Source organism: Triplophysa rosa, unplaced genomic scaffold, assembly GCF_024868665.1.
Source record: "Triplophysa rosa unplaced genomic scaffold, Trosa_1v2 scaffold232_ERROPOS241259, whole genome shotgun sequence".
NCBI classification, from domain to species: domain Eukaryota; kingdom Metazoa; phylum Chordata; class Actinopteri; order Cypriniformes; family Nemacheilidae; genus Triplophysa; species Triplophysa rosa.
In genome coordinates, this window is record NW_026634249.1 from 152,147 (window position 1) to 162,146 (window position 10,000).

The window sequence follows — 10,000 nt, forward strand, 5'->3', positions numbered from 1 at the left end:
TCTCTCTCTCTCACTCTCTCTCACTCTCGCTCACTCTCTCACTCTCTCTCTCACTCTCGCTCACTCTCTCACTCACTCTCTCACTCACTCTCTCGCTCACTCTCTCACGCACTCTCTTCTCCAGATTGATGTCCTGCAGGCTGAAGTGTCGGCTCTGAAGACGCTGGTGTTGACATCTACTCCCTCATCACCGAACCCTCAGCTCCACCCTCAGCTGCTGTCGCCGGGGTCAGGTCGAGGCTCTCGGGGTCACACGCGTAATAAGAGCGCCAGCAGTGCCCTACAGCTGCAGCCCGAGCCGATGTGTGTCCCGTCACAGCAGGAGGAGAGAGAGGTACGAACTCACACGCTGGCTGCTGACTTTCTCTCTCTTTCCGTGTGTCACCGAATCTCGTCCTTTCTGTTTCCATCTCTCTCCAGTTTCTTTTGTCGTCTCTGTCTGTCTGTCCTCTGAACCCTGCTGACAGGGCGCTTGCTGTTGCCAGGTAACTGGGCAGGTCTCCATGGCAACAGCCTAGTTTTAGTAAGAGTGATGTTGAAGGATAAACTCTCTCGTACAGTTGGACTCGGTGTTGTTCGCGGAGTTTCTCTCGTGGAAGGAGTCGGCGAGTTTGGAGGGTGCTTCAGCATTCCTCAGCAGAGTTCATAGAGAAGACATCGGACCCTGCCTGTCGTTCACCTGTTCTGAGGTACGTCTGCTTTCATCGCCACGTGTCAAACTCCTCCTCCATCTTTATCTGACTGTCTCTCTGTCTCAGCTGTCGAAATCTGTTCAGCGAGCCGTGGAGAACAACTCTCTGACCATTGAGCCTGTTGCTATGACAACCGTTCCCATGGTGAAAGCCATCGAGTGCGGAGGACCCAAGTAAGTCATGACAACAGACCATCACATCACTCACCTGAGTCGTGTGCATGCATGCTTATCTCCGTAGCAACCGCTCCACCCGCCAAGTCTTGCCCGAACTTCTGCAAAACATTTCAAGAGAAGTTTACACATGACACGCATCACTCTCCTGCAAATCCACATTCTTTCATCGTTTATTCACTCTCATGACTTCCACTGCATGTCACATACACACGAGAGTGAGTGAATAAATGATGACTGAAGTGACCTTTAGATCACACTTTCTGTAATCATACTTTACTTTCTCTTTGATTTGGGGTTTTTCACAGCGGTTGCCGGGCGCCCATAGAAACGTAAGTGACTCCAAGAACTGCATGGGATTCTGTTGTAAATAAATCAATTATTTGGGCTGTTGGAGCATTTAATCATTTGATTGACAGCTCCGTTGACCAGCGTAATCTTGTGTTTAAACAGCAAGTGTGCGTTGAGCGGCATGTCCCGCCCCTGCCAGCATCGCATCAAACTGGGAGATAAAGAAAACTACTATTACATCTCTCGGTCCAGTAGAGCACGAGTACGTGTCGTCATCATCATGCTCACATTCATTCTCTGATTCCTCATCATTCAACATTCAAACCTTTCTCTCCTCTGAGACAGATCACAGCCGTGTGTAACTTCTTCACGTACATCAGGTACATCCAACAGGGACTGGTCCGACAGGAAGGTCAGTCTGTTTTCTATATATGTATATATATATAGGGTTGGTGTTTGTAGCGTCTGATTTACAGATGTTAAGTGCTTCTCAATGTTTGTCGTCTGTCTGCAGTTCAGCAGATGTTTTGGGAAGTGATGCGCTTACGGCGAGAGATGAGTCTGGCCAAACTGGGATATTACATGACCGACAGCTAGCCAACACACACACACACACACACATGCATGCATGACACACTCCAGCGGTGATGTTTTATATTTCTGTGTATTGAGGGGATGTTTCAGAACACTATATGGAAGAACTGTTGTCAGGTTTTGTTGTGTTATGAAACAGCAGTTGGTTTGTGTTTGTGTTTGTGATGAATGAGATGGCGAGTGTTGACTAACCTCACACAGATGCAGATGAATCCTTTAACATCTCAGAGACCTGAAGAGCCAAACACAAAGTGTCTGTGTTACATCATCACAAGCTTTACAAACCTGTGAACGCGTTTCGTTTAAGGTTCATTACGCTTTAGTTGACATGAGTTTTGTTGACTGTAAAGATGAACTTGTGTTGTCATAACACGCTCCATACATACGTATAGAGCTGCACGATTGACGATCATTCAAACACAAATCCACGTTCAATGTTTACAGTGCCTTCCGTTCACTCGAAACACTACATATTTATTTTCTCTTGTGTTCAATCACAACAAAAAAATCAAATACATACCTTACGGTCGGCTGCTTCAGTGTTGTAGAAGTCATTAAAGACATCATCTGAATATAAATGTCGTGTGCAAGAGTTTTTTTGTGATTGTGACGAGAAAATTGAGACCCTTTATTCAAAACAAATGTGTTTACATTTATTAAAAAAGGATTCTGGTGAATGATCAATTCAGAGCAGTAAAACGTACATGAATACAAGAGCAAAAAACAAAGGCTCGAGAGTTTTGAGAAATTGAAGCGGAACATTTCTGTCTGTATGATGTCACAGCTCACTCTTACATTCTATTGGCTGAGAGGAACAACAAGCAGAGCATCATGAAAACTCTTTAGTTTGAGCTGTCGGCTATTAAACACACGTGTGTTATCAAGACATTTTATCACAGAATGTTCCGGTCATCTAAAAGGAAGCATGCACAACACACCATTACTATACAGAATACACTGTTGTTCTATACAATATTAAACAGTTTCATGAAAGACTGCGAGACGTTTCCCAAACCAGCTTGATGTCATTTCAGCGTCTTCTCTGACAGCATTCTCTCTCTGTGAGCTTGAGGAGGAAAAACCTGCGCGTATGAAACATTGAGATCCACTAAATTCAGCAGCTTCACATAAAAACACATTCATGTTACAGGTGTGTTTGAAAAGGAAGCTTTACGGTTTCACATACTAATGACACACACACCTGTGGTAGCAGATGAGGATGAGCGCTATCAAAGCCACGCCCACCAGAACTGACATCACCGACGCCACGATGGAGGAGGCCGAGAGGGGCGGAGCTACATAACAGATGTAAGAAAACATGAATGCAGAATGAACGTGATCCAAACGTGATGAGAGCTGTGAAGACGTTCACCTGCACAGCTGTAAGATCCAGGTGTGTTGAAGCACTGCAGGTGTGGAGGACAAACCCATGATTCCGTCGAACACTCATCCACGTCTGACAGAACCATGAGGAGACAAACATCACTATGCATATGACATGGATACGTCTTTTCACGTACTACATACAGTATAAAGAAAACGTCAGACCCAGGCAGGCGGGCGGTGGAAGGCTCCACTGGTGTGTGTCGGGGTCACAGGTGATGTGAGGGCCTCCATGCAGCAGGTATCCAGCGGGACACTGATAGATGACGGTTGAGTCACACAGCACTGAATAACCCACGCGCAGTCGTGGAATCGAGCCGCAGACCGAGTCTGAGAACAAAGACACACAGTCACGATGACGCACGCGCGTATCCAGCGCTAACATCAGTACCTGCGTCTGCCTCTCTCCACGCCGACAGGTTCATGCGTCGGACGCGCGCATCCGTGCAGGACAGCAGGCCGTCGGGTTGAAGCGTGCGGGAGAAAGGGTCCGAGGGCACCAGCCGAATGTGCGTGTTGTCACAGATGATGGCAGACAGAGAGACGGTTTGAAGAGCGTCTCTCTGAGATGAGCTGAACACACCGTCATTCTGCCACCAGAACCTGCATTTAAACAAACACCATTCAGAATTACAACACACACTGCTGTAAATGTAGCGTGTAATAATAATTGAAATCAGTTTCCGTTATTAAACACATTTTTCACCATTGTCGCTTCCCCAAAAAAGCATTTCGTCAGTGTTTCTTAAAAGAATCGTTTCTAATCGTCTAGTTCAGCAAACATGTTTGTTTTCCAACGGCACACATGAAATAAAGAATCTGTTGTAGAAATCATTCTATTAAATTTAGTGATGGAGAAACGTTCAGTTTCCCACAATGCTCTAAATGTTACCGGTCTCCGTCTCGAAGAGCCGTGAACTGTTTGGCGATGAGGCAGGCGAGCAGCGGCCCCACCCGGCCCCCGGTCACAGCGCCCTCCGAGATGCCTCCCACCCACACGTCCATGTTCCGGGCTGTTCCATACAGGCGCAGCAGCTTCTTGGCCAGAACTTCATTACCCACAATCCCTGCTAAATCAGATTCATTTACAGGGACAGCGAGACCGCAGAGTTCCCGCCACGCGCTGTAACCTGCAGAGACAACAAGGTGATCACACGCAGAACTGTGTCAGAAGCACACTCCTGGTAGAACTGTTGTCATAATACCTCCTGAAACACAAAATGTAACTCAATGTCACATTACCCAGAATGCTTTGCAGTGAGACAAAAAGAGCATCACCCGATAGTAAAGGTCTAGATGCAGTCACCTTGTAGTCCATGATCTCGTCCCCTCTGTAGATTTAATGCCGCCAGGTCGAGCGGTAGACCACCCTGAGCCTGGAAGAGCCTCTCCGTCAGTTCCTCAATCATCATCTGATCTGCCGTCTGCAGTTTGGCCGAGGACAGGAGCAAGCCGCGCAGCACAGGATCCACACCACCTACGGCACACGGAGAAACCATCAACATGCACCATCGTCACCTTTAAAGTGTGCATCTGAAAGAGAACCGACCCTCATGCACCAGCCTCCAGGACGCAAACAGAGAATGATGTAACGGCAGAGCCGGGTGCTCAGGGTTCCACCGGTAATGGGGTCCAAGGCGGTTCACGAGCGGATGCACGGTGACGTGTGCGAAGCGGAAGGCGGCGGTGGAGAAGACGTTAGAGATGCTGGGGTCAGCGGTGGGCTCGTAACCCTTGTACGTGGACACGAGGGACAGGTGAGCGCTGCGGCCGAGGATGTGCGGCAGGTAATGATCCCACGTCAGAACCTTACAGACAGGATTCACGACATCAGTCAAACGCTCCGAGGTTCGGTCTCAGGTCAAGTTTCTCGGGTGCGTTTCTCACCTGGTGAACGGCGCCCAGTATTTTTCTGGCTTCCTGGTACAGCGTGTCTGGACCCCAGTGAGGGTTGAGCTGGCGAAGCTCCGCAGCCAGTCGGTTGTGTTCTCTCAGAAAGAGCGTGTGCAGAGCGATCATACCCAAGTGTTCATTGGCCCGAGAGTCACCTGAGACACACCCACAAAAACGCCACAGTTTATAAACACACGCGATCAATGAGTGCACACGAAGAGAATTCAACTAGACCGTGAGCATTCTGAACAAATAACATAGAAGAGTCATCTCCCTGACCCACAACCTGCTTGGAAACAGAAGGATTTATTCCTCATGCTCGTGTCGAGTCTGACTGCCGTCTCAGGTGGCAGGCTGGGGTCGAGCGGCTCTCGCGGGCCGCAGGGGTCCAGTTGAGGCTGCGTGCGGGTCAGGTAGGGCATGAAGCCCAGACCCTGGTCCGAGTGGAGCTGGTTGACAGCGAGCAGGCCGACAGGAGACGAGAGGTTCCGCAGGGCGACGGCGAGCGCCTCCGAGCTCCCGTACACCATGCTGGCGTCCACAAACGCGGTGATGGCGTTCAGCTGCTCCCGGTGACCCGACGGGACTGTGCAGCTGGGAGCGGAGCGGAAAAACGGCATGCAGCTCTGCCGGCCTACGCGGGGGTCCGAGGGTGGGATCTGACAGAAGATGAGAACAAATGTCGGGATTCTGACATGTCTGCATCATATGACAAAATGATTGTGTTGTGAAGCTTGACTGACGTGTATTGGGAAGCAGGGCGTGTGGCGGCTGCAGGTGCGAGTACAGTCGGCTCCGCTCTTAAACTCTGCGGTGCTGGAACTCTGAGGAGTTAACGTCAGGTCATGATCGATCCACTGACCCCACTCCACCAGCAGATGAGACAGAGACGTGTCCAATGAGATGTTCTCATTATGAGTGTACAAGACCTCCTGTGACACACTGCGTACCTGCACACACGCACACGAACACACAGAGACAAACATGACTTGAAGCTATAGTACACACTGTCTTACACTAGAAATAAGTCAATAAGTGTTTAAGTTGTACGGGCGGTAGGGTGTAGTTATTGTAGGTGTGTTGCGGGTCCCAGCCACGGGGGGCTCCTCGAGGGTCCTCGTACTCCGGCGAGAGCCAGCGTGTGTACGGCGTGTTCGCTGCTCCCCACAGAGGATTCTCTCTGCAGACACAAAACAAAGGTGATGTCTGATTGTGGATGGTGAGATGCTGTTGGGATGTGTGTGCACCTGTTGTTGCAGTGTCCTGTGACGGTCCGGTATCGTTTGGACAGACAGTCAGATGTACACACGGGTCTGATTGTTTCTGAAGAACAGCCGGTCACCTGCTGGATGATCTCCGTGTCTTCTGCGCTCAAAAGCTCTGAAACACCGACAACAACAGCAGCGTTGGGTCGATGTGAACCGACTCATCTGAGCCGAATGTTTGTGTGTGTGTGTGTGTGTGTGTGTGTGTACCGTTGAGCTGGGGTTTGTCCATGGTGTGTGTGTGTGTGTACACCATCTCTCGGATCAGTTCCACCGTGTTGTCCAGAAACTCGGCGGATCTGATGTGGCTTCTGGTTTCGGCGCCGGTCTGTTTAAACAGGGCCAGCAGGTCATTGGGTCGGACAGAAGCGTCGGATACAGACATCTTCACCCTGAGAGGAACCAAATAAAGCAAACATCTCAAGCATTTCTCCTAAGCACATTCCGGTGACCTCATCTGGACATTTAGATCTAAACAAAGTCATAAGTTATCTGGGCGTATCAATCCACTTTCCTTTGAGAACTAAACTGTGTGTCATTTTATTTCTTGATGGATTTTAGGAGAATCATCAGTGACAAATGTACATCCGCATAAAATATTAAGAGACCGTACAGACTGATTTTGAAACGGCCTGTTTATTAGGTACGTGTTCAGGTAAAATGATCATTTTTGTTTTTATCTAACAATATTTCTTCCAAATTTCAAATAATAATCTTCTTTCTATGTTTGCAGAAAATGAAAACCGGAGAAACGGGTGAAAATAACAAAGAAAACAAGTTCAGATTCACTTAGTTTTAAGCAGGGCTGGGGAGTAACAAAATGCATGTAACTTAGTTACGTATTTAAAATACAAAATTTGAGTAACTGTATTGCATTACAGTTACTTTTTAAATGGTGGTAATCAAATAACAGTTACATCCGAAAAGTATTTTAGATTACCAAAGTGATTACTTGGAATTTCAATGGCATTTATTTCATTAAAACTTTATATTAACTGTAACGGGCAATGAATGTAAACAGCAATCGGTGAGTCTCTGACTCTGACATTCTCCAAAAGCATCCCAAACTACAGTTCTGCTCATTTTCATGCCCCTCGCAGAATATGAGGGATCTGGGTTCATAGAAATTGCATATTAATTTTATATAGTACTGTTCTGAATAAGCTATTTCACGCAATAGAATATACTCCATTACACAATTTGAGCCAATTTATATGAATTGCCACATGAATAAATGAATCTTTAATGTCTGTGGTTACCTGAATGATCAACGACTGGTTTCATGTTTCGCGAGTCCCTTGTTCAAGTCATTTGTTTAGGTGATTGCGACTTTTTATCTCAGAGTTCTGACTTTTTCTCACAATTGCGAGTTTATAACTCACAAATCGGATTTATTTTCTTAGAATTGTGAGAGATATACACTCACAATTGCAACTGTCAGTCCAATGAGAGAAAAAACACTGACTTTTTTCTCAGAATTGTGAGCTTGAGAAAAAAACTGAATTGTTATAAAGTTATAAAGTCAGAATTGCATGAAATAAAGTTACTATACAAATGTAAAAATTGTGAGATCTTGCAATTGTGAGTTTTTCATGCAATTCTGATTTCATAACTTGCAACCACGATTTTCAATCTCGCAATTCTGAAAAAACGATTTTTTTTTAATTTAGTGCACAATGCATTCAGAGAAGGGGGTGAAAATGTTTAAACAGGATGATGTGTAAAGATGTTTTTATTTTGTTTATAGATCATATTTTTTTCATGCAGTACTGCCCTTCACATGTATAACCACATGTTTCCTAGAAGACAAAAGAAGTACATTTTGCCTCCAATTGAAAAAAGTTGACACACCCCAGCTGCCTTTTTGAGCATCAGCATTTTTCTTTTTTCTAAGATTGTGTGCTTTTTTGCTTTAAGAGATATTGTGGAAAACTAATGTTGTTTAGAATAAAATGCAGAGGGAAACCAAGATCCCTTTGTGTTAGGTACCTTATCAGTATTCCAAAGTATTTAGATTAAGTTACAGAATTTGTGTAATCTAACGAAATATGTTACAAATGACTTTTTAAAGCATGTCTTTTGTAATGTGTAGTGAAATACATTTTAAAAGTGACCTTCCCAGCCTTGGTTTTAAGCAACACAGCAGTCATATCTCTACGTGTATTTAGGAAAAGTACAAAAACGAGTTTTTATGTGATAATCTGTATTTTTCTCACAGTGTTCATGTGTCATGCTGTCAGTCTTTCACATCGCTGTTAAATGACTTTATGTCACTCCTGAGCTTTGATTTTGTTGAAATTCAACAGACACTGGACTGAAATGACCACATACATCTAGAAATGATCTCTTCATTTTGTCCGCGGCTATACGACGGATCAACCCGTGAGCAATGAACTTCTCTCTATGTTTCACCTGTCATTGGTGCAAGCGTACGCGGCGTCTGTCAGCTCTTTAGCTCGCCATAAAGCTTCCCCGACAAACTCGGATCCCAAATACACTGAAAATAAAAGAGTTTTCACTCAACAAACTGTAGAACTCTAATGAGCACATTACAAACAGACACCACAGAGAAATCACACGTACACAAATGATTTGTTCTGCAATGATAAAAACAGCACAACACATGGAAATCTCTTCAGAAGTAGAATTCTCAGTACCTGTGGCATTCTGGGAAGGAAAATGAGATGTGGCTGACAACGGTAGACACAAGATCACAAATAAAGACACAATCAAACAGAAGACAGACACCTGCCATGAAATAAAACACATCCTTATTATTGCCCTTATTCACTTCAAGAGTTTTCCAGCCTGATACTAAAGAAACAAACTACAAAAACTTGCTGGGCTGCACTTACCAGACACATTGAATCCATCTGTATGCTCCCGTCACTGACAAAAATGATCACATTTTATGTTTGTTTAATCATGAAGTGTGTTTTGTCATGTAAAATGTGAATGAAGTGATGAAATAAATGCCGGAGTGTCTGATGTGTGTGTCAGGACTGGATGTGAGGTGACCGACTTTTATACGCTGCCTTCAGTCTACAGGTATGTGCAGAATTCTGTTATCTGTCTGACTGGTGACAACAATTCACATCAAACAATGCCGAACACACGCACGGCTTGGTCCTCGTTTCATCCTCTTATCTAATGAGGTTATCAAACGTCAATTTCATCTTCTGAAACACCTTCATCGGTGCTGCTCGTTCATGTGAAGGTCAGCGGCTGCTGAAGATGAAGATCCCTCAGATTTTATTCACCCTTTCTCGAGTCTTCTCAACACGCAGAAATGTGGACACGCATGATGAAGAACTGAGTTCACGTGAAACCCTCTAAAGTTAAAGTCTTGAGTTACACTGGTAACAAAGCGTGTATTCTGTATTTGGTCAGGCATCTGCCCACCTCTCAGATCAATGGCTGGATTTCCCATGATTCCTCTCTGTCGAATGACACCTCTTGTGTTCTGGCCACCATACCATCAGATAAACACCTGGAGAAGAGGTCACTGGAGCATCACAGAAAACCAACGTGTCTGAAAGCCTGATAAGACAAATGAGAAAGTGTGGAGAAGCTCACGACTGAACACACAAAGTGTGTTTTTCACATGTGTGTGTGTGTGTTTCAGGCCGTCACAAGATTTGTGTACATTCGTGTTTAATAAAACAAACCCTCCCCGCTGAACTCATCATCATCTCCTGTCTGTGACAAC

The 10,000-nt window shown here is 45.5% G+C and overlaps 2 protein-coding genes across 3 annotated transcripts in view; one reads left to right on the forward strand and one right to left on the reverse strand.

The window, feature by feature from the left end:
• rab3il1 (RAB3A interacting protein (rabin3)-like 1) overlaps window positions 1–2,301 on the forward strand; it is an 8,140-nt gene extending 5,839 nt beyond the window's left edge. Inside the window, exons 6-12 of one of the 2 annotated variants that reach the window (XM_057327445.1) lie at window positions 125–334; window positions 561–689; window positions 759–865; window positions 1,174–1,197; window positions 1,319–1,418; window positions 1,502–1,568; window positions 1,671–2,301. In XM_057327445.1, the coding sequence (XP_057183428.1) occupies window positions 125–334; window positions 561–689; window positions 759–865; window positions 1,174–1,197; window positions 1,319–1,418; window positions 1,502–1,568; window positions 1,671–1,753 (720 nt within the window). In that variant the 3' untranslated portion in view covers window positions 1,754–2,301. The remainder of the gene's footprint in view (window positions 1–124; window positions 335–560; window positions 690–758; window positions 866–1,173; window positions 1,198–1,318; window positions 1,419–1,501; window positions 1,569–1,670) is intronic. The other variant, XM_057327446.1, reaches the window with a different exon arrangement.
• Window positions 2,302–2,460: 159 nt separating this feature from the next.
• Window positions 2,461–9,936, reverse strand: epx (eosinophil peroxidase). The gene is made up of 16 exons (XM_057327426.1): window positions 9,694–9,936; window positions 8,704–8,788; window positions 6,502–6,683; window positions 6,274–6,406; window positions 6,077–6,206; window positions 5,770–5,976; window positions 5,302–5,685; window positions 5,021–5,254; window positions 4,683–4,941; window positions 4,440–4,610; window positions 4,026–4,263; window positions 3,525–3,736; window positions 3,299–3,463; window positions 3,123–3,206; window positions 2,952–3,045; window positions 2,461–2,832 (listed from the first exon to the last, which is right to left on the reverse strand). Exons 1-16 carry the CDS (start codon window positions 9,719–9,721, stop codon window positions 2,781–2,783), a joined length of 2,658 nt encoding a protein of 885 aa, XP_057183409.1. The 5' UTR covers window positions 9,722–9,936; the 3' UTR covers window positions 2,461–2,780.
• Window positions 9,937–10,000: the final 64 nt, after the last annotated feature.